Source organism: Pinus tabuliformis, chromosome J (genome assembly GCF_031772625.1).
Source record: "Pinus tabuliformis cultivar Carrire ecotype Pingquan chromosome J, CPIR1, whole genome shotgun sequence".
Taxonomy (NCBI): Eukaryota; Viridiplantae; Streptophyta; class Pinopsida; order Pinales; family Pinaceae; genus Pinus; species Pinus tabuliformis.
The window spans coordinates 1,026,485,685-1,026,511,104 of record NC_142295.1 but is presented as its reverse complement, the minus strand read 5'-3'; the positions used below and the strand labels follow the sequence as shown (position 1 = coordinate 1,026,511,104).

Genomic DNA, 25,420 nt, shown 5'->3' with positions numbered 1-25,420 from the left:
TCCCGGAATGCCTTGGACAAAATTCTCCCAATCCTCGGTGACACTGTTGAGGGCCAACCTCACAATTTCTGTAGGTTGAGGCACTTCTCCTACAACTTCAAGCTCATCCCAAATATCCTGAAGTCTGGTGAGAAAGGGGTTAATGCCTTCACCCTTCTGCATCCTAGCATTCCTCAACTTTTCCTTCAAGAACATCTTTCGCTACTCGGAAGGATTATGACATAGACCTGAGAGAGCATCCCACATCTCCTTGGCAGTGTTCTTGCTAGATATATGTGAGACTATATGGTCCCGGACTCCATCTAGGATCATCCGCTTCGTCTTGGCCATCTCCTTCTTGAATTCTTTTAGTTGATTTGCATCAGTAGGTTTTGCCACAACGTTCTCTGCATAGTTCTTCAGGCCATGTTCATCAAACAGGAAGGACATCTTGGCCTTCCAGATTATATAGTTGGATACTCCCTCCAACCAGTCTTGATCTCTAAGCCCAACGATGGCCATCTCTACAAAAAATTCGACCTGGGAAGGAAATCTCCCTCTTACACTTGCTTGGCTGGTAGCACAGCTATTTGCACACCCTTCTAGAGATGCCTACTACTACTGCCGACTGCAATTGGAAATTAGGATTTCTTAAACTAGAAACCCTCTGAGAGAAACTCCCTCTATGTGTGTACTTTATCTTCCACCCGACACTGGATCTGCTTTAACAAACTGTTGCAAACACTCTGTGCCCAGATCAAGAGTCTGCTCTACGATAATCTGAGTTGTTGCTCCCTCTGCCTGAGTTGCACTCGTAGTTGTCCAGTTTATACTCAAGCGATTCGCGCAATTACACAGGGAAATCTCGCGAGGCTCTCGCTGTTGATCTAAGCTAACTTGCACAGCCCCCCGAAAAAATCATTCTACAACTCCCTCAGAGCCGCGAATTTTTCTTTCTTTGCCTTTAAGCCTCCTGTCTATCAAATATCCTATGATACCATATGAAAATTCGTTGAAATGCAGCCACTAGAAATTATTTTTCTAACACAATTATTTTTTTGGACAAAGGTCCCCCGAAAACTATCCACTACAAGAGAAATACTAACAAAATCTCGGTTACAGGCTCCCTCTGAAATACTAGTCGTCCAACCCCTGTACAGGCCTTTTTACGCCCTCACCGCTGATCTTTCTGTACTCATGCGATCTGCGTGACTATACTGGGAAAATTTGCACAATCCTCGTTGTTGTATTAGGAAAACTCTCACGACCCTAATCTACGACTTCTCAGAAGAATCTGTGCATGCCTTGCGGCTGTATCAGGTTATCTCGCATGGCCTTCTCTTCTGACTCTTCCGAAACTAGAAAACTTCCTTCGGATTCATTGTCTCTACCCCTTTGACACTAGCTACCCGATCTCTAACTCGATCTCTCCTGGAGAATTGAACTGTCTAGATCACAAGTATGTGCTCGTGTATATTCTCCATCTACCCATCGACCTCTTCATATAATCTCCAGTTGAGACTTCAATAGCCACGATTAAAACTTAATCGATGGTTGAGATCATCTCCAAGTCGATCTATCTGAATTTCTAGACGATTCTCACCTTTCTCAATTAATTACTATTAATTAACCACTTTTCCTAAGTTAGACTTAGGAAAATTTTAAATGATGGTCAATTAATTTAATTGAGCTACCTCTAGGTGGAATTTCCAAAAACGATTTCTAGGTTTTGGAGAACTCATGTGTTTTAGCCAATGTTGCGAAAATTGCGATTTTTTGAGTTTGGCGATATTATCGCCCAATTTTTATGCTAAATTTTTTTTCACAAAAAATCGCGATTTTTTCGTAAAAATCACGATTTTTTGGGAAAAAATCTTTGGGGAACCAAAAAAAAAAAAATTAAAAATTCCACGATGTTTTTGATGAAGAGGAGGAGCAACAAGAGGAGGAGGTGACACAACCTACCTAGGCTACCTCTATCACCAGTAGAGGACGTGGTCTACCTCCTGTAGCTCCTAGTTCTTTAGATTCTAGAGCACAACAGAGTCCACTACCAACTCTACCGGCATCTACATCTAGAGGGGCAGAGGAAATCAGTAGTATTAGACTTTAGTTATTTGGTTCATTTCATTGTATATGACATTATGACTCATGATATGAGATACATTATTATATTTTTTGTTGATATTTTGAGGCTGAGTTGGGACTCAGGAGTCAGGACTTACTATTCAGGACATGATTCACTGTTATGTGTGATGTAGCACTAGAAATGATATTACACATCTTATATATTAGTTCTTTTATCATATTTATGTGTCAATGTATTTATTTTATGTTGTAGATGCTTTAGATATTAAAAAAAATAGAACAAAAAATGAATATTTTTATATGTTACGATTTTTTCCCGATTTTTACCGATTTTTACAATTTTTTCTGATTTTTCCCCTCACCGATAATATCCTGATAACGATTACTGCAACATTGGTTTTAGGCTCTCCACAAAGTTTTGAGACTAGAACACCATCCGATGCTACAAAAACTAACAAGGTTTGGTGGCAATTTGATGTAAAATGGACTAGGTCCAGTGTGTTCGTTATTTTTAAATAAGGCCCACTAGGTAGCCAGAATGGAATAAACGTAATGAAGCCTCATTAAAGAAGGTCCACTAGGTAGTCAGCAATTGATTATTCTTAGAGTTTCCTAACTATCTATAAATAAAGATTGAGTCCTCCTTATAAATCATGTATTGGAGTATATTGTATTCGAACTTGTCTCATTAGGAGCTGACCACTTCGAAGAGGCAAGTGAACAGCATTTGATCCTTCCATAAAAGGATCGTTTTATAATAAGGATTTTAATATTGAATGAAGTGTTGAACAATTCTAATGATTTTTTAATTCAACTTTAATGGATAAGGATCACAACAAGTGGTATTAAAGCTCTTTCTTGGGCTTTAATACCACCTCCTGGGCTCTAATACCACTTGATATGATCCTTAACCCTAAGATCGAATCACAAGAAATATATGAAAAATGTACAACACTTTATTCTATATCATAACCCTTGAGGTAGGGCAACAACATAAAATGATCCATTTATGGGAGGATTAACTCTATTCACTTACCTTTTCGAGGGGGCAGTCTACTAATGTGCTAAGCTCCAATGTAACAATATTCCTATACCCAATTCATAAGGACTCCATCCTTATTTATAAATAGCTCAAAAACGTTAATCACAACCAAATGCTAACCACCTAGTGGGCCTTCTTAAGGAGGCCACATTACATTTATCCCATGCTAACTACCTCATGGGCCTTATTTAATTATTACAAACATAATGGATCCAATCCATTTTATATTATATGGCCACCATACCTACATTATTGTTACTCTAATGGGCCCTTCGACCGCCCATTACAGCCTTGAGGAAGATACCACCAAATCATCATACCTTCAATGAGATACAACCTTCAAGGGCCAACAACATCATCAATTAGATCAATTGCAAAAAGGATCATGATTTTTTGTGGTCACTACTTCAAAGGCCATTATCTCAGCCATATTAAGACATCAGACATTTCATGGGTCAATAGGACTCGCTTTTACTATTCACTTATCTATTTACGAGTAACAATCATTATAGTATGTTAATTTTAGGCAATAATGGTATGTTCTATGTTTTAGAGAAATTTTACTCCAATTTCTTTATTAGCCCAGTATCAATATATTCAGATTAGCAATCACATCAACATGATAGTAAAATGAAAATAGAACATAAACATAAATAGTAGAAGACAAGCCAAGACAAGAGGACACAAGATGTGGCACCAACCAGGGACAAACCCCAATATGGGGAAACCCTTGATCAAATCTTCTTTTAGTCTTCAATAGTTCCACAAAGAGAGATAGTACAATTTACAAATCTAGTAATTTATAACAACAGTAAAAGAGCCCTAACCAGAAAAGTCAATGTTGGTCAACAGGGCAGATTTGACCCTCAACAAATCAGTCAACTTCGGCCTCCAAACAACAAGACAAAATAGCCCTCAAAACAGTCAAAGTTTGGTCAAACAACCAACCTACGGTCAACCCTAGCTGCAGTCAACAGTCAACATTTAGCCTTGATTTTTGTGCCCAGAGACTCTACTAATAAACAACCTTAGTTCAGAGGTGCCCATCCTTCATCAAAAGATGATACCTCTCCTTCAAGGGATGCTGCTCTTTAATTATGACGTATGTTTACCTGGAAGGCCTGACCTTTTTATGTGTGGGTTTATGTTTGGGTGCCTCCCTCCCCTTCATATTGCTTTGAAATATGGTTAATAGGGAACATATAAGTAAGTCCATCAACTAATTGCCTGTCCAAATAGAGATAGCCCTCACAAAAACGCAATCAAAGGAGGTCAACGCATGTTGGTCAATGCTTGGTCAAACTGTCCAAAAATTCGATCTCCAGAAATTTTGGCCTCTTGAAATTTCGCTCTCCTGAAATTTCGTCCTACTGAAATTTCGCTCTCCTGAAATTTCGGCCTCCTGAAATTTCAGGTGTGTGGAGAGAGAGAGGCCCAGAAATCCATGCCCAATCAATGAGGAGAGAGAGAGAAGTGTGAAGATGAGTGTGTCCAAATGAGGCTAAGTCACCTTCTATTTATATGCAACGTTGAGGATGAATAGACGTGACTGTTGGGCTTCTGAGCCTACATAAGTTTGCTAGCTGACCTTGACAATTTGACCATAATCAAAATAAATTCATAACTTCATTTGTACATGTCAGAACCGGATGATCTTTAGATCAATACTACACCTCTCGGAGAGAGGAATCCAAGAAAAATATCAGTGGTCACATAAAAAGATGACCCATGTGGAGTTTGGCCCTAGTTTCCAATTTTAACACTCCCTCTCAACTAGGGAGAACTCCATCTGCTAATCCATCTGCCAATTTGTACTATCTATGCCATCAATGAACTACTCTGCTTTGCTGAACTATGAAGAAGAAGAAGTGATCGAGAATGTATCATACCATTCTCTACTAAGCCGAAGTCAGTCCCAATCAAAGGAGAATGTGTCATACCACTCTTACTAACCCGAAGTCAATTCCAATTGATCCCAGATCAATATCGGTCATCCTAGCATAAGGAGTACGGTAGTACACGATGCGTCCATCGGTAGTACTATGGTCCCTATCCTCATTTCCCTACTCATTGGCCAAATGAGAGGTACTTCCCATAAGTCTCAAACTGCATGGATAGGATGTCTCAGCGGGAGAAGGATGAACCACTCATCCTGCCTACATGTCGCCAAGGGGTATCGCAGGGGAAGGCTGAACCACTCACCTTGTATACAGCAAGCCACTATGGGAAGATTGAACCACTCACCCTATGGTTGCTCATCGCTCCAAGAAGTACCCCAAGCCCCTCGAAGCTCCCAGAGCTCAATGTCCATCTCATACAGGACCCTTATAAGAGGGTCTCTCCACGACTCCAAGTCGTTCTCAGAAGGCCAAGAACTTGACCTTCCCCAGCGGCTTTGTCAAAATATCGACAACCTTCTCATCAGTCCCAATGTGATGGAGCCTTATTGCTCCTCATTGTACCATATCCCAGATAAAGTGGTCCCTGATATCTATATGCTTGGAGCGATCATGAAACACGGGATTCTCTGATAATCGGATCCCACTTTGGTTGTCGTAGAGGATCACGGTGGTATCCAGCACATGTCCAAAAAGATCACTTAAGAGCTTCCTCAACCAGACAACTTCACAAGAGGCCATAATAGCAGCTATGTATTCGGCCTTGGCGATGCTCAAGGCAACCGATTTCTGCTTCCTGCTCATCCAGGATATCGAAGCAGAACCCAAAGAAAAACAGCACCCAGAAGTGCTCTTGCAACCCACCACACTGCCAGCCCAATCAGCATCACAATAACAATGTAGCCTCACATCTCCAGCAGTGTATCTCAGTCCATGAGTGATTGTGTCCCAAAGGTATCTCAGAAGATTCTTGGCACCAATCCAATGTATATGATGAGGCTCAACCATATATTGGCTCAATGTGTTAACTGCAAAACATGTGTTCGAACGGGAGTTCACCAAGAACATCAGTGCTCTTATGAGTTGATGATACTCAGAAGCATTTCCCAATTCAGGTCCAGCAGCACTACCACATAACTTCTTAAAGTTAAGTTCCATCGAAGTAGTCACAGGCTTACAGTCCACCATCCCAAATCTTTCCAATATCTTCACAACATATTTTCCTTGAGAGAGGAAAATTTCAACTGGCTTTTGCCAGACCTCCGACCCAAAGAGGAAAATTTCACCTGGCTTTTGCCAAACCTCCAACCCTAGGAAATAGTGCATCGGTCCTAGGTCCTTCATCACAAATTCAAAAGCCAACTCCCTCTTACATTTGTGAATGAGAGGGTCTGCACTTACATCAACTCCATGCTTGATTTTGTAGAGCCACTTAGAGGTGACAACCGATTTGTCCTAGGGTCCAAGGACCACATCCCAGACATTATTCTTCATAATTGACTCGTATTCTTCATTCATAACATCCTTCCATACTTGATGCTTCACAACTTCTTCGAATGATGAAGGCTCATAGTGCTCATGGCAATCAAATATCCTTGATACCTGTTCGGCTTCTTGCTTTCATGGAAAGTCCCCCTTGGTGCAATGTGTCTCTCAGCATCTTCGAGAGTCTCCCTAAGCCATGAGGGTCTCCTTTTGGAGGAGGAGGGCTCATGAGGAGGAGGATCAATAGGATCCACAATTTTATCAACATCAGGCATCATTTCGTCTTCTTTTGCACCCTAATTTCCAGTGTCAGCTTCTTTGTCCTTCCTTAGGATAGGAAGGTTGTTGATCTTCCTGAGGGTAATATCTTCGTCGAAGGTGACATCATGACTTATCTCAACTTCCCTTTGACCAGCCATATAAATTCTATATCCCTTAGAATTTTCAATATAGCCCACAAAGGTTCCTTTCTTCCTAGATGCACCCAATTTGCTTCTTTTCTCTTTTGGCACATGAAAATATATGAGACTTCCAAAAATTCTAAAATGAGAGACATCGGGTTTCTTACCAGTGAACATTTCTTCGGGAGTCTTGGAGTCCAGTGCTTGATGAGGACATCAGTTTTGAACATACACGGCGATATTTGCAGCTTCAGCCCATAGGAACTTCGGAAGGCCTTGATCATGAAGCATGGCACGAACTGCTTCTACAATAGAGCGACTTTTCCTTTCAGCCATACCATTCTGCTCAGGAGTGTATGGCATTGTAGTCTCCCTCTTAATGCCAGCTTCTCTGCAATAATCTTGGAATTCACTAGATTCGTACTTGGTCCCATTATCAGTCCTCAATTTCTTGATTTTCTGCTTAGATTGGTTTTCAATCAAGGCTTTGAACTGTCGGAACCAGGCGAACACTTCATCCTTCTTCTTCAAGAAGTAGATCTAGGTATTGCGAGAACAATCATCTGTAAAGATGAGATAATACAAGTATCCTCCCAAAGAGTTTACGGGCATCATACCAGATATGTCGAAGTGGATTAATTGCAATAATCTGTGGTCTTGCTATTACTTGAGGGGAATGGTCCCCTTGTGAGTTTTCCTTCAGCACATCCCAAACAAACACCTTCATGCTCTACTTTGAACTCGGGCTTACTTGTCACCATCTGGCTCACATCGAGTAGGGCCTTATAATGAATATGGGCAAACCTTAATGCCATAGTTCAAATTGTAGAGATGTGTCGCAAGACATGGCTCCCAATGGACTTCCTCCAACTTGATACAAGTGTCAACCCTGAACCCAAGAGTAAAAGCATCTTTAAAATTTCTTTTCCAAACATGTACATTTCCATCGATGAATGCCACCTTGAATCCTTTGTCCTCCATGGCTAAAATGGACACCAGGTTCTTCTTGAGATCAAGTACATATAGTACTTCTTGCAAATGAATAGTGTTACCTTGATTCAATTGAAGGGTAACATTCCCTACTCCCTTCACAGGATAGGTGGCATCATCTCCAAGGATGATCTCCAAGTTTGTCTCCTTTTCTATCAGATTAGAGAGGGCTTCCTTGTATCCGGTGAAGTGCCTTGAGGCACCACTATCAATCAACCAATTTCCCAAAGTGTCCGGAGGAGAGGCAATGGAGAGGGCCGATATAAGATAATACTCTTTTTGCTTATTGTTAACAACATTTGATTCTTCATACCTGGAGTTCCTTGATTTCTTGGAGGGTCAACCATTTCCTTGATGTCCTGCATTCCTTTTTCCTTTGCCATTGGACTTGTCATTCCTTTGATCGTTGTTGTTGAAGTTTCCCCTGGAATGATTGTGATCATCATCATGCAATGTGTCCCTTCTATTTGGACACTCCCTTGCATAGTGGCCAAACTTATTGCAAACAAAGCACCTGCCCTTCCTCCCTTAGGTCCAGGCTTTCCATGGAAATGACGTTTAGACCCTGCATTATTTCTCCTTCTGACATGAGTGGAGAATGCAATGGGGTTGCTTCTATTAGAAGGCATTCCTTGCTCCACCATTCTTGCTTCTTCTTGAATGCATCTCGACATCAATTCTTCAAATCCTGGAATTCAATCATTGTTGAGGACGGTGGTTCTAAATACATACCACTCAGGTGGGAGTCCTCCAAGGGTGGTGAGAGTAAGTTCCCTATGAGGAATGACTTCTCCAATCGAGAGTAGATCATTTTTGATCTCAATAATCCTCAAGAAATAGGATTGAATATCCTCGTCCTTGCCCTTCTTAATATCCTTCAACTTATTCTTGAGAAATAGAATTTGATTAGCATTACTAACCTTGAACATGTCGACCAACCTGTCGTAGATCTCCTTGGAGGTCTTCAATTCGGAGATGTAGGCCACCAGATGCTTGTCAATGGAATCCCTGATAATTTTCTTTGCTTTGACTTCAGCCCTATTGTACTTGGTCTTCGCAGCAGCTGGTGCATTTGAAGGAGGTTCAGGGATTTTACCCTGCACATAGTCCATCACTTATTTTTCTTCCAAGGTCAAATCAAGAGACATCTTCCATCCATGATAGTCAGATTTATCATGGGGCTTGTCTTTAACCAAGAAGTGGGATGAGGAACCCATTGAACCTTTTGTCCTTGTCCAACTGTCTTTGGTGATTGCTCTTTCACTCTTGCTTGGGCTTTGTCTTCACCTCAGCTCTGATACCATGTTAATTTTAGGCAACAATGGTATGTTCTATGCTTTAGAGCAATTTTACTTCAATTTCTTTATTAGCCCAGTATCAATATTCAGATTAGCAATCACATCAACATGATAGTAAAATGCAGATAGAACATAAACATAAATAGTAGAAGACAAGAGGACACAAGATGTGGCACTAGCCAAGGACAAACCCCAATGTGGGGAAACCCTTGATCAAATCTTCTTTTAGTCTTCAATAGTTCAGCAAAGAGAGATAGTACAATTTACAAATCTGATAATTTATAACAACAGCAAAAGAGCCCTAACCAGAAAAGTCAACGCTGGTCAACAGGGCAGATTTGACCCTCAGCAAATCGGTCAACTTCGGCCTCCAAACAGCAAGATAAAACAGCCCTCAAAACAGTCAAATTCAGCCCAATCAAATTCTGGTCAAACAGCCCACCTGCAATCACCCCTAGCTACAGTCAACTCTAGTCAACAGTCAACATTTAGCCTTATTTTTGTGCCCAAAAATTCGGCCTGCCCAAACAAAGATGGCCCTCACAAAAATGCAGTCAAAGGAGGTCAACGCATGCTAGTCAACGCTTGGTCAAATTGTCCAAAAAATCAGTCACCTGAAATTTCGGCCTCCTGAAATTTTGCTCTCCTCAAATTTTGGCCTCCTGAAATTTCGAACATGTGGAGAGAGAGGCCCAGAAATCCATACCCAATCAATGAGGGGAGAGAGAGAGAGAGAAGTGTGAAATGAGTGTGTCCAAATGAGGCTAACCTTCTATTTATATGCAACGTTGAGGATGAATAGATGTGACTGTTGGGCTTCTGAGCCTACATAAGTTTGTTGGCCAACCTTGACAATTTGACCATAATCAAAATAAATTCATAACTTCATTTGTACATGTCAGAATTGGATGATCTTTAGATCAATCCTACACATCTCGAAGAGAAGAATCCAAGAAAAATATCAGTTGTCATAAATAAAATGACCCAATGTGGAGTTTGGCCCTAGTTGCCAATTTTAACATAGTAGGATGCAAGCAATAGATTACACCAAGCGCGACCTTTGTAACATGGATATAAAACAAATGTCACGTCACAATGAACATGTTTGTCCTGGGTAGCATGAAAATGTCGAACGTGTTTCATCTCCTCGCATGAAACTTCCATTATAACGTATGACCACCAATTATCCTCGAGAGGCTACATAGGTTGCATTACATGCTCATCAATCTATTTCTCTATAGATATTGTGTATATGTGAAGTTAAAGTTAATGAGTGCAAGAATATTGATTCATAACACATCACAAACTCTTATGTTGGCAATAGTCTAATGGAGGTTTTAAACAAGAAGTAACAAAATTATCTCCCAAGCAACACGAAGCAAGGTCATTAGGTGGCAAAAAAGGTAAGACAATGGTAGCTTACTATATTAGAATTAACCATTCAATTCCAAAATATTGGTAAATATATGCCTCCATGAAAAGAAGGTGGTAAGGAACTGTCATTAGGGCCCTGGAGCCTAACCAAGAAAAAAAAGATCACAATCAAGGAAGTTCATGCCTAGAACCTCCAAGGTGGGATCCATGTACTTCTACACTCCTATTTAATGGAATCTCGAGGTAATCACAAGAGGCAAAACATGCAAAGGATTGGAGCAAGGAGTGATAGAGAAGTGCAATGTGTGCAATCAGAACTACCCACATTCATAATTATGATGGACATGTACAAGTGAGATTAAATGTAATTTTCATTAAAACCACTCTTCTTCAAAAATTTCCATTGTTGAAGGACCTAGACCCCTATAAAAAGAAAGGCGTAATGGTCAAAAATTGTTTATGGATCTATAATCTTCGCAATTGTAAATCGATTTGTTTGTTCATTGCTTTTTTCTTTTAACTTGGTTCCTTGTTCACTACAAGTGTTTTAAGAAATGGGTAAGTGAATAGTCACAAAAAAAAACACAAAAAACATCTCATAGTTCTAATGAGAGTAAGATAAGACTCAATTTTCTTGAGGAGGATTGAAACCTTCAGTGGAGGTAAAGAGAACAAAGCCATTACAAAAAGAAAAACAGTCAGCTTAATTGTGTATGATACAAGGGATTCACAAGCCAAAAAGCGTATGGAGCTAAAAGAAGAGATAGTTGAAGCGCGATACCAACTATATGACAGTAAAATGAAGCCTTCAAACTCAAATGATGGTTTAAACTTTAAATATGTTTGATGAAAGCAATGAAAGTAACAAGGGCAGCACTAAGAAGATAGTTTCACCTTATCCAATTTGTGCCTTTTATTGGTGTCCAAAGAATCAAAGAAAGGAGAATTAAAAGCAATTTTTAGGATTTTAGTAAAGTTTCTAATCTGATTTGTTTTTTATATTGTTCCTATTTAATATTAAATGTGTATTTGAATAGAATGTGTAAATGGGGCAAAAACCCGGGTGCAAACAATGGTGCAGCTAGCTTTGTATGAGAATATATCTTTTAATAAATGCACTTGCACTCATGACCTATGGATTTTCATGTTGACTTCGGTCTACTGAAAAATAGGTGTTTCTTGTATATTCCAGGCATGGAAACTGCGAAAACATATAGAAATAGTAAGACATTACAAAATCTCCGACACTCCCTGTAATCCGAAATATCGAATGGGCCAAACATACACTACCTTTACAAGAAGAAAACTAGGATAGCCGCCGAGCAGCATATGAATAAAGTCGGATCAAGGAAGACTCGGCCAGAGCTGCCAATACAATTATAGTGTGTGGACTTGTACCTTTGATATTTCACACGTCCTGGATAATAACGATTGTGGGTAGACAGTCGTGTTATTTTCATATTTTGAAATTATAGCATTCGTTCTTGACAACCTATTCGTGGAAGCTGTTTAAAATTGAAATATATCTCAACCAATGCACATACTAGCCTTTGGCATCAAAATTAACTTGGAGACAAGAAAACTTGTTGCTACATAGAAGACTTTGGCACGAAATTTGAATTAGATAATAGAAAAACTTACTGCTCTAGAGGATGAAATCCCACGAATAAGCCGACGAATGGCATATCTCATAGTCGGAGCACAATTTTTCAGACAACCATCTTTAGCAGCTTCTAGCTTTAAATCTCCATCATCATTGCCCTCAGTGCCCCCTTGCTCATAAGCTTTCTGGACCTCCTGCAGTTCCTTAACTAAAGTTAGTGTAGCAGATGCCCTAATGCTGGCATCTGCAGAGGAGAGGTTTCTAAACACATCCATGTGTAACTCCGGTTGAACAGGACCAGAGTCTTGCCTGTGTGGAGTGCTATTATTATCAAACCCTGGTTCATTGGCGTCTGTAAAATAAATAACTGATTTGTTAGGGTTTCTAACGTAAAGCTCTGATCCTTCAGGGTTTGTATAGTAAGACTCTGATTCATTGGGCTTTCTATAATGAAATCCTCCATCAGTAGGGTTTGAATAGCCATTTTCCTCGAAGCTTTGATCGTTTTGAACAGCGCTCAATGGCGTTTCATCCAAATAAGAGTTGTTATTTTCCCTTTTCTTCTTATTCTTCTTTTTGCTCGTGGAAACTTCAACTTCCATGGCATCTTCCATTTCTCTTTTCTTCTTTTTCAGCTCGATAACCCCATCGCCACCATTTTCTTCGCCAGTTAAGTCCCTTTTTTTCTTTTTCTTCTCCTTCGGCCTCTTCTCCGCCTCCAAATCGCAGTTTTCTGATTCGTTTCTGCGTTTCTTCAATGATTTCAAGCGGACAGCCGCCTCTTCCTCGTCCGGGTCGGCTAAAGCCTGTAAGTCTGAGATTCTCCTCTTGTCGCCACCCATTGTCCAAATTCCCGCCTAATTAATTGATTGTGGTGTCGAATAAAAGCTCTGTAATGCGCGGATTCAAGAGGAGATAGACTGAGGGAGCTTTCGAAGCTCGGTGCACAATATCCACGCGGCAATTGCAGAAACAAGCGCCTGCAAAGCCTAAACCCTCGAGCTGCTCTCCTCAACAGCATTCGAAGCTTTCAAACCCTGAAAACGCATAGGAAAGAAAAAATAGAACTTTGCAGTCGGATGCCCTTAATTATTATGACATGGTATTTGCCCTTCTTACACATGGTATTAGCATCTCTTATAAATGGTATGGGCTGACTAGGCTTAAAACTCCATTAGATTTCATGGTAAACTAATGAAATTCGCGGAAACATTATGCATCTATTATAGGAGTGGTCGTTCATTTATTTTATGGTATAACATCTTCATTAATCACATTATTGTTATACATATTAATAAAATTTAGCTGACTTACCAAAAAAACCTTCATTAATTACATATTAAGCATGAATCGAAGCATAAACATTTATCAAGCTCTATGGGACAATCACTCTTGAAACAATTGCATTAATGATATTTGTTTATTTGTCTCATGGTAAGCTTGTTGGCCTTCACGGAAAAATTTGGTTCGTTGTAAGTATTAAATGTTAAAGTTGGTGTATTTGATTGGGTTATTGGAGACAATGTCTAGGTTTAATAGTGAATTTTTTTCCTTGACAAATATTTATTTTGTTACAATAAGAGGAGGGCATATCTATTTTGTTCCAATAAGAGGAGGGCAAGTGTGGATATTATTAACATTTAGAAAGCTAATGATAGATTTTGGCGATTGCTTATCTATTAATGGACATAAATCTTCTTCCATATTTGACTATATAGGTGAACCAAATGTTTTGTGAGGTTAAAAGAAGTGACAATGGGTGATAACATGAGACATATTTAGCCTCAATGATTAGCTTGATTGGTAGATGCTCTATGTGAAAAATCAAAGAGGTCTAAAGATTAAATCTCATAGAGATCCTTGGGGTTAGCTTGATTGGTAGATGCTCTATGTGAAAAATCAAAGAGGCCTAAAGATTAAATCTCATAGAGATCCTTTGGGTTACAAGCCAATGTTTCAACTAACGATTACTACCTTCCTCTAACTAAAAAAGGGAGAAAAGGGGAGGAATCCATGACTCAAGGCTAGCAAGGCATCAACATGCTCACTTTAAAATCCTGGTACATGAGTGAAGGAGGAACTACATTTACTCTGAGACAACAACAACAACAAAAACCATGAAGTAAACTTAATGAATCTCATGATAGAAATGTGGCCAAGTCTTTCGTGATCATTAATAGCCTAGTTCATAAAGGCTTCTTGTTGTGCCAAGGAAGGAAGATTATTGAATTAGTTGTCCTTGCTCCCTGCAAATATTCTCAAAGGCATTGACCCTTTAAAGGTTAGTTAATGTTGATGACATCCCCATGATTTATTCTTCTATTTAAAGTATGGGTAGTGAATTTTGAGCTTTTCTAGTTTCTCATTAATGAATAAGTGCTCTTTGTCGTGGAAAGTTGAGAATGTTTTCTACTTAAGACCTTGTCTATAACTCTGACACGTGCCCTGATTCAATTTTGGGGGTTGAAAAGGTGGATATGGTTGCCTAGCAACTCTTCTTGTACATGGATAGGAGAAGGGTATACTTATTCGATACGTAATCCATAATGTTTCATTAGTGTTTCCAGCATGATATGTCCCATTACATTCAATATATTTTATTAATCAAGGAATGCAACATGATATTTATGGGTTCTCCATGGGGTTTTCAATTGGTGCTTTATGATTGCATTAGTTTGGTGAGTGTACCAACCTCCTTGAGGTGGTGATCACCATATCTATATTGTATTTAAGATAGTGCAAAGTATCCTCATGTCATCTAGACTTATCATTGGGTGTGTGTTTTAAGACATGTTCAACTAAAGTTTAAGATTTATGCAATAGTACTTTGCTTGAGGTTATGTTGCTAGCTAACATGAGAAAATAATGGATGTGTCGAGAACTATTAATCTAACCATTTCATCTACTCCTTTGACACTTTCACTTATGTTATAAAATCTATAACATCCTTGGGTTTTTACATGTGAAATTGTCTCTGTAATTTGGGTTGAAAATTGTTAAGTATGTGTTATTCTTTATATGACTACCTCCATGCTCTGGATGCAGTGAGGGGGTTGCAAGCGAAAGCACCCCAAAATGAAGGGAGGTTTTTTGTGTTAGTTTTGGTGGTTTTTGCTTTTAACGGTTTTGTGGTGCATGGTGGTTCAACCTATGGTTTTGTAATTCCAATTAAAATGGACTAGTGGTTTATGGATGCCATGGGATATACATATTGTATTGCAATATTGTAATGGAAAATATACTAAAAAGTTATTTCTAGTTTTCTTGGTTTGGGTTTTCAAGGTAAAATATTTGTTTTGATGTGTGTGTGCACACCATTGCATTTTTTTTTACTGAGAACCTATTTTCATTAATTAATCGTACAAAGTTAAAACCTACAATTGGTGTCAGAGTAGTTTTGGCTTAAAGATGATGCTTTTATGGCTAAGAGGTTTGGCTTTGGCCTATGGTAAACCCTATTTGTTACAGGGAAAAGTGTCTACACAGAACTGCTTATCCCACTAAGGTGTGATAGCTACCTTAGAAACAAACAAAGTAAAGCTACTTTCGTTTTTCCTTTATGAAGTATAGATGAGAGAAGAACAAAGAAGACCAACCTCTGTCTTGTGCTAATCTCCTAGTTCGATTCCTCTCTCTCTTTATAGTCTTTCGCTACTTGTTCCCTTGCACGCCCAGCTTCACCAAGTACTTGTAAGATCACAATAGCATAGCACTATACAAGAACATGGATCTATAATCATAAACAATCTAGGATCAGATGTAAATTGATCATACAAATGCAGCAAACATGAATGACACAAGAGTATGGAGGAAAACTTGAATAGCTTTTATTGATAAATAAGAAAGAGCCAAGGGGAGTTACAACCAGTTGTTCTGACCCAGCATCATCCTCTCAGCAAGGAAGCCCCTCTTCACCTCATACAAAGCTTAGATCACCCAACAATCTGATGTTGTCTCAAGAAACCAATAGCAATTCCTTACAATATGCACAATTCCAGCCCCTGGATCTCTAGGATGAGGGATCCATATATAGATATCTGTAAGGGAGATGAGTCAGCTTGTGATTTGATTAGTGTCTTCCCTCTGATAGTTCTTGCTTCCACTTGGAGATTGATGATCTCTTACTCATCCTTGGTCAAATTCAGAGAGGCAAGTGTCACATGAGAAGTTTCTGGAAGTTTCCATGCTTCTCCACCTCGCGGAATGACACTGCCATTTGTCACTTCTCGCCCATCGCACCCCATGGAAGGGATTTTTGAAATGCAACGCACCCAAACAGTTTGTTTAGGTGAGATGCAACGCACTTTGCCTATGGAGCAGCTGAAATGATCCTGTTTTGACCAGTTCTGAGCAGTTTTTCATGGAGAACTTCTGGGAGAAGCTATAATCAGTTGACCTTGTTCCTTTAGGGGTTAGAACAACACTTTTAGGGGTTTAGGAGCCCTTGGTTTATGGACATTTCATGCTTGGGGTAGTAGTGCCCAAAAATGTCTATAACAGTTGCCCCCTAAAGCATGAGGTCGTTAATCTTTTGATGTCGGGTGAAATGCTTTATTATGAGGATCCGAAGTTCTTTCAAGCTGGGAGGAGACCTGTAATAAGATACAATACAATACATTATCTTCATAATATTTTCATGATCTAGCTGAGGCGGGCATTCCCATGCTCAGCTTTATAAATTCATTTTCATGTACATAGGACAGACAATCGTTTGAGTGTAGACTGATGATTCTGGTAGAGCCATCATCCCTTTGATTGGATGATTATCTGTGCAGCAATGATGTACATTTGATGTCTTTATTTCCTTGAATATATATCGCAGCCCAGATGGATGAAACTAGATCCGGGGTCTTCAATCTCGTTCGATCTTCACTCGAAGTACAAGTCTATCCATGTGAGAGATGTTCTGGAGTCGAACATGGAAAGACATTGCCTGATTACCAGCCAATGATGTAAGTTGTTAACAGGCATGAGAGGAATCACTGATAATGATAATGACCCTCAAGGTACTGCAGTACAATTCACGTGGTGTGAATAAAGGACTTGGCGTCGAACACCACGCAAAATCTTTCGGTCGAAGGCCATTGATGTAAACCTGTCGTCGGAAGTGAGAAACTTGCCATTGAGTTCAAAGTACTGAACGGGGTGTTCCTAGATCGACTTCTTGGATAATGAGCTGATGTCGACAAGAAGCGATCCATCACAGGAGGGTCTTAATGAATCCCACATCAATGACACGGAACGGAGCAAATGATTTTAATGGAGGTGAAAACGATCTGATGACATGCGGTTCAGGGTGGCGGTCATGAAAGAATGGAGTATGAATGTATTGTAGCGGGTGAGACAAAGGTGAATTCTCTGAATGACTTCTCTTGAACATATCGGAGACACTAACATGATGGATTGGTGGCATTACCCCAAATGTGGATGGTGTGATGGGACCATGGCGATGTGACCGGTGAATGAAACAACCCAACCCGACTTGGATGTGGAGTGAAAGTGTCATGTTCAAGAGCGACTTGCTACCAACAAAGTTTCTTCAAGTTTTCTTCCCAATTTTCCCCAGTCATTGCTGACCAGTACCTCTTTATTTTTGTCAAGCTTGAGGAGGATAACATATGCTTGTTCTATAATTTGCCCTTCGGGCAAACCCATCGCTATGTTTTAACGAGCCTAGCGATAGTGAAATTCATTCTTGTCTGCTATGGACAAGTTTGTCGCTATTAAGTTTTAACGAGTTTAACGACAAAGATAACTCGGTCCTTTTCAATTTTAGAGAGTCTGAAAAGGAACGTAAAGGAAACTCCAAAATTCCCTTTTTGTCATCTAATCCCTTAAGCCCGAAAAAGTATAAAACAATACAGAAGGGATGAATTTTCAATACTTTTAACGAGCCGAACAAAACAAGCGCTCGATCTTTTTGTGTAATAATCCCTCAGGTCCAAAAAGATTAAAATTTAGAGGAGGGATAGCACTTCCGGTCCCTTTAACGAGCTGGAGAGGCCAATGGCTCGACAATCTTTTCATATTTTACGAGTCAATTGAAAAGAGCTTAAAGGAGACTCGTCTTTTGAGGAACGAGTGATAAAATTGAGTAGCAGCTGATTCCAAGTAAGGTTTGGAATATTCCAATCACGGCAGTGTTACAAGGATGGCTAGTGAGATCACTCTTCGCAACTGTTCCTCAAAAGGGGTAAACAATCAAATGGAGGTGAATGATCGGCCAATACAGAGTGGAGGTGATGATGAGAACACGACCAAGGATTTTAAAGGCTGAAGTACTACATTCACGATGGTTATTTACCAGGAAATAGTTCATTTTTTAATGAGCTTAAACGCGGGGGGAAACATTTGCTCATGGCTTATGTTTATTTTTTAACGAGCTTGAACTATGCGCTAAAACTGTTCGATGCGGGTTTATTTTTTAACGAGCTTGAACCTTGCGGTAACACTGCTCAATACATCTAGTCGTATAATAAGAATGTCCCATTTAAAAACGGCAATTTTTAGAGTTTTGCCCCACATCCTTTCTTTATGCAAGTTAGGAAATGACCAATCCAAAAAACAGATAAATGATCGCTCTTTGCTTGCATGCCAAAAGGTTTGCATGCCCCCAGGTATAAAATAAAGTTTCAAGGCCACCTTTTGTTCAAACCGACGAAACATTTGTTTTATCAGGAAAGGTATACCTCTTTCAGGTCACCCAAAGATTGTTCTATTCACAGCGCAAACAAAACACTTCTTCGGCAATGTCTACCGAAATAGACAAAGGTGAGTGGAGGAGGCTACTCCACTCACGTAACTTTGACAAGAGAATCTTGTTCCAGAATAACTCCCTCTTCCAATCACGGACGGGAGTACAGACCAGTCATATATCTCTCGCGGAAACCTACCCTATACCCGAAGTTTTCCTGCCGAAGCAGACCAAGGTGCATGCCCCCTGGGTTTCAGTCATGTCCCCCGAATCACTCACGCTCATTGGGTGGGTGGACTGGGGATTGATGAGACATTCCCTGTGTGAAAAGACCATTTAAGGATGGTATATGACTATTTTCTATGCGTGATCCGGGGAATGAAAGCTGGTCCACAAGCTTGACCACTCTTCCTTCGTGCGGAAAACACATTACTCTAAAGAGTGAGGAGACAATGGCTCCCATGCAATAAATATAGTCTCGTCCAAGGAGTAGATTATAATCCAGGGGTCCTTGAACTACCATTACATTCATGTGAACGGTTTTTCCTCTCAATGTTATGGGCACATTGGGAAGGATCCCTAACGGTCGACTGGTTCCTTTGTCAAAGCCTGTTAGATTTCTCATCTCAGGCAAAAGCGATGGCGAACCAAGCGCTTTCCAAGTAGTCGAGGAAAGGATACTCACAGAAGCCCCTTCATCTATGATGGTACCGGCCATAACCATTCTATATACTTGAGCAATAATTCGGAATGGTACACTAGCCGGTAAACGAGGTCTGCCTAGTTGATTCCAATCGAAGGAAACAACTAGGTTGCTTAGAGGTGGGACCGAATAGACAGTCGGGTACGACTGTGACGAACTTCCTTTCTGCGGTAAAGGAACGGGTAAATTGCCCCCATGTTCATCGGAGTCTGTGCTTACGAAAAGAATTTAGACGGAGTCATCCTTATTCTCTTTTGTGACTGTATCATCTGAAGATAGAACCTCTGAAGGCAAGACCGGGTCAACTGCCGCCTCGACCTTTTGACTTTCGTTTGGTATGGGTTCAGATGGTTTGTCTTCAATGATAGATGCTTCGGCCGACCACCTGGGCGGGTCAGCCGGTTTTTCAACTAGTGATGGACTCGGCAAGAGTTTTTTATATCCAGGAGGAAGTCGTAACAGTGAAACCGGACGATCGTCCAAAACTCTTTTAGCCTCGTCTAAGAAGGGACAATGGTGGATGGCATGGTCGCCTTTGCATAGTTTACAAGGAAATTTATATTTTCCCTTTTGTCCTGGGGCTTCACTTTCACTAGTCGACGGTGTGTTTTCAACATGATCATCAGAGGTTGACGACACCGGGTTGTGCAAACGAGGAGACCAGTCCCTTAAGATCCGAGGGATGCAAGGACAATCTCTGTGATAGTGGTCTCCTTTGCAAATGACACATGGCGATTTAGGCCTGGTCGGTGCAGTGTGTGGATTTTCGCTAGACGACGCTTGGTTGCCCCCTTTCGCTTTGGGCTCCTTCTTCTTCTTCTCTTTCTTCTTCTTTTCCTTCTTCTTCTCAGGTACTTGATTTTTGGTTTTACCAACCCCATCAAGCGAAGAAGAAGGAGGAGAGGAAGAATTGGAGGAAGTAGAAGGTTGGTGGGTAACTCTAGATTCGTCTAGTTGCTGACTCGACTGTTCAGGAATTGCGGTGTTCTGAACGACAGAGGTTGAGAAGAGCCATACAGGCAAGCCGATTGTCAATCCTGGAAGCGACAATGTGGCCATATGGGGTGCACCAACATCTCCCCAAGAGGAGAAGGGACTAGGATTTCCTCCAAGGGGAATTCCTTGGTTGGTGGGTTCCATTTTCTCAACCTAAGATCAACGTAGGAAAGGGTGATGATTATTCCGTTTAAAATAAATTTTAGACGCTTTGACACAACTTGTTTTTTCAATTTTTAAGAGTCGAGAAAAAACAAAAGATGACTCTAGTCGCCTTCAATTTTTAATGAGCCTAAAGTGACAAGTGCTCAGATGGACCTTTTCCGTTAAGGAGTCTGAAAAGGAACGAAAGGGACTGCTCTGGAAATCTAGGTAGAGGGATTACCAAACCAATCGCAAAACTGCAGAATACTTTTTACGGTACGACAGTCAATCTTCCCGAATGCTGTGTTCAGTGCATTGCGATCGATAGGGCGGCAGACACAGCTTCCTATGGATAAAGGATTAAGCCTATTGTGGTCTCCCAAAATATACTCGACGGTACGTGGGAGCACAAGTCCGTACTGGCACTTATCGTCTCAAAGTGGAGGAATCACCCAACCATCAGTGAGAATAACAGTTACCAGGTTTTACGACGCCGGAATACATCTCTAGCCTAGACTTCTAAATGTTGTGCGTTAGGTTCCAAAGCGTTGTTAGATTCATTGAATTTATTTTATAGTTGATCTTGTTTATGAAGTTTGCCTTTCAGGTTCACCGCGAGATGTAGATGTGTAATTCCTAAAATGCAATCTAAGATGATAAACAGTCTTTTATCTTCTTTGTGCAATGAAAATCCTAGCTACTAAGGAAAGAGAGACAGTATTCTTTCACAAAGAGCAAAGAGCACACTCTAAATGCACTTTCCTAAATCAAACCAATCAAACAGTCTAAATGCAAATGCACATGCATGTATTTGTTTTTCGACTTTCTTAGTATGTGAATGGAGAAAAGAAAGCTAATGCACAAATCTAAATTACTTTTCAAGCAACAATTATCAACAAGTTTCTTTTAGAAATCAAAAATGGAGGCAATCACAACATTTTACGATTTAGAAATGAATACTTGCTTTCGACACTAGAAAATTTACAAATTCAGACTAAATACAATAGTAACAGGATAATCGACTATCTACAGTGAGCAAACTCTTTCCAATGACTGAAAACGACACTTGCGACGCTTTCAAATCAAAGGACGACAGTACGATTACATTACTGTTGCAAAGGAGAACTGAAAATGACTCAACAAATACACAAAAACATTTACAGTTCTTTTGTACAAAGGAGGCGGAATAACAGCAAGGAGAAGGGGTTTCAAACAGAGATATACTGATCACAGGCAGCAAAATTCATGAATAGAACTGGAAAGAATGAATCACAGGAACCAAAACTGGACAATGTCTAGTCTGATCAGCGCACCTGTAACACAGGGAATTTGAAATGCAGCGCACCTACTACACTCGGGAAGTGCGCTGAATTTCAGATTCACAGAACAGTACCTGCGCTGGGCCAGAGACGAGACTTGGCTTAGGTTCCGGGTCACAGTTTACAGTTCAGTTCATGGGTTTTGGCCGAGCAAATGGTAATCAGTAATGCAACAATCAGGGGTAGATCTAAAGAGGATCTAAGAGCTATCACAAGGGCAATCAGAGAGTTTGTAAATTAGTTGTTTAATTTATAAACAAATCCCAGAGATTGACTGAAGCGACATTTATCTACTTTGCATTTGCATAGAAAATGCAGTTCGAAAGCTACCTGGCTCGACTTCAGGCTCCGTCTGTAAGTTTATAAAATAGACAACGAGAAAGATAAACAAACAAACTAATTCGTCCCCAGCGAAGTCGCCATTTTTTTACAGGGAAAAGTGTCTACACAGAACTGCTTATCCCACTAAGGTGTGATAGCTACCTTAGAAACAAACAAAGTAAAGCTACTTTCGTTTTTCCTTTATGAAGTATAGATGAGAGAAGAACAAAGAAGACCAACCTCTGTCTTGCGCTAATCTCCTAGTTCGATTCCTCTCTCTCTTGATAGTCTTTCGCTACTTGTTCCCTTGCACGCCCAGCTTCACCAAGTACCTGTAAGATCACAATAGCATAGCACTATACAAGAACATGGATCTATAATCATAAACAATCTAGGATCAGATGTAAATTGACCATACAAATGCAGCAAACATGAATGACACAAGAGTATGGAGGAAAACTTGAATATCTTTTATTGATAAACAAGAAAGAGCCAAGGGGAGTTACAACCAGTTGTTCTGACCCAACATCATCCTCTCAGCAAGGAAGCCCCTCTTCACCTCATACAAAGCTTAGATCACCCAACAATCTGATGTTGTCTCAAGAAACCAACAGCAATTCCTTACAATATGCAAAATTCCAGCCCCTGGATCTTTGGGATGAGGGATCCATATATAGATATCTGTAAGGGAGATGAGTCAGCTTGTGATTTGATTAGTGTCTTCCCTCTGATAGTTCTTGCTTCCACTTGGAGATTGATGATCTCTTACTCATCCTTGGTCGAATTCAGAGAGGTAAGTGTCACAGGAGAAGTTTCTGGAAGTTTCCATGCATCTCCACCTCGCGGAATGACACTGCCATTTGTCACTTCTCGCCCATCGCACCCCATAGAAGGGCTTTTTGAAATGCAACGCACCCACACAGTGTGTTTAGGTGAGATGCAATGCACTTTGCCTATGGAGCAGCTGAAATGATCCTATTTTGACTAGTTCTGAGCAGTTTTTCATGGAGAACTTCTGGGAGAAGTTGTAATCAGTTGACCTTGTTCCTTTAGGGGTTAGAACAACACTTTTAGGGACTTAGGAGCCCTTGGTTTATGGACATTTCATGTTTGGGGTTGTAGTGCCCAAAAATGTCTATAACACTATTATAGTTGGAGATCCGTGGAATCAATTCTCATAGTGAATGGAAATGGTGAGCAGTTCAAAGATAGAGATCAAGAAATTCAATGGCTGAAGTTTTGAGCTATGGAAGCTCAAAGTGGAAGATTTGTTGGTAGACAAAGATTAATGGATCGTTGTGTATTTGGGTACTATAGGGACGAGGATGTCGGCATAAGACTAAACTAAGCTGGAATAAAATGCAAGGAGCGCAATACAGTTATGTCTCTCATATTCAATATTATTGGATGTTTGAGGAGAACACACCGTGAAGGAATTATAGAATAAGTCAAGGGCTTTGTAGGAGTCTAAGTCCCTGGTGAACAAATTGTTATATTGAAAAAGTTGTATAACCCGAGAATGAAATATGGATACTTAGTGACAGCATCTAAACATCTTTAATATTGTGGTAAGCTAGCTATTATATGTTGATATTAAGATTTCAAATGAAGATAAGTGTATCGGCTTGTTGTGTTCTTTGCCAAACTCATGGGTTAATCTAGTTATTACCATAGGTGGTAATTCAATTACTTTAAGTTTTGATGAAATATCATCATCCTTGTTATCAAAGGAGATGAAGAAAAAAAAATGGAAAGTCGTAAACATAGATGCCTTATCTATAAGAGGATGCCCCCAAGATAGAAATAAAGATAAGTCCTCAAGTTGGGGGTCTAAATCTAGAGGAAGATCTAAATATCTGGAAAAAAAATTGTAAGTTAGAGATGTGGAAAAGAAGGTCATTACAAGAAAGATTATATATCCAAAATTGCACTTAAAGGGAAGTGACCTGATGATGCTCCTTCCACGTAAGCAAAATCCTTCTCAAAATGAAGGACGGTATGTGTACTTGGCTTATTCAAGTATACTTATATATCATGATGCATGGTTGGTCAACTCAAGTGAATTCTTTCTTATGATTCCTAACAAGGAGTGGTTTTGCAAGTATGGAAGATATGATGGTGGTGATGTCTTCCTAGGATATGACTTGAAATCCAAAATCATGGGACGAGTCAAGTTGAAGCTCATGGTGTTAGGTCCCTATACTCTAGTGTAACCCCTTATTGTTATTAGTACAACCCCCTTATTATATTGTTGTGCCCATGTAGTCCTCATATTGTTATTATTGTGCCCCATAGAAGCCCACTATTGTTATTATTGTGCCCTTACATTATTATTGTTATGTCGGCTCTGATTATATTATGACCCCTTAGACTCATATATATAGAAAGGAGGTCTTGTCATTTGTATCATCCAAGAATTGTTCATTTGTGTAATATAAAGAAGGTTTCCCCCTCGAAGAGGCTGAATTCTAAGGCGTTTATCTTTATTTTCTATCTTTTTGTGAGCTGGTTTCATAACATTTGGTATCAGAGCTTTGGATTCTAGGGTTTCACTGCTCCAAACAGGTCATCGTTGCATTTTCGCTATATATATATATGTTTTTTTTTTAATTTTTGCGACGTTTTAGAAGCTAAAAAAAAACCATTTGAGCCAAAATCGTTATGAACTTCAAGTCTGAATTTCAGAACTTGTCTCACTATATTTTGGGAGATATGATCTGAGGAAGTTAGGGTTTTTGCAGACTCCCGAATTACATTCCAAACAAGTGACCTGGGGAAAATCGTCATAACTTTTGTTTTGAGAATCAGATTGAAATTTCGTAAGAAGTTTCAGAAAGAGGATGGCCTATAGTTTTCTGTATATTAGTTTCAAGTACTAAGGTCGAAACAGTGACATGTGTCACTTCGTACAAGTTCGCTCTACTGAATTAGTCTATAATTAGGTCACCGTGGGAGATTTCGCATAACTCTTCCTTGGAGAATCCAATCTTGATAAGACTTGCGGGGTTAGAAAGAGGACTCAAAGGGCTACTGCAGGACGTGAGTTCAGATATTCTAGATCCACAGTTACAGAGATACAACCGAT

The 25,420-nt window shown here is 39.9% G+C and overlaps 1 protein-coding gene across 1 annotated transcript in view; it reads right to left on the bottom strand.

Annotated features, from left to right (window-relative positions):
• LOC149230357 (DNA polymerase V family) overlaps positions 1-13,283 on the bottom strand; it is a 148,996-nt gene extending 135,713 nt beyond the window's left edge. Inside the window, exon 1 of the mRNA XM_089378951.1 lies at positions 12,197-13,283. Within this exon, the coding sequence (XP_089235077.1) occupies positions 12,197-13,000 (804 nt within the window). The 5' untranslated portion in view covers positions 13,001-13,283. The remainder of the gene's footprint in view (positions 1-12,196) is intronic.
• Positions 13,284-25,420: the final 12,137 nt, after the last annotated feature.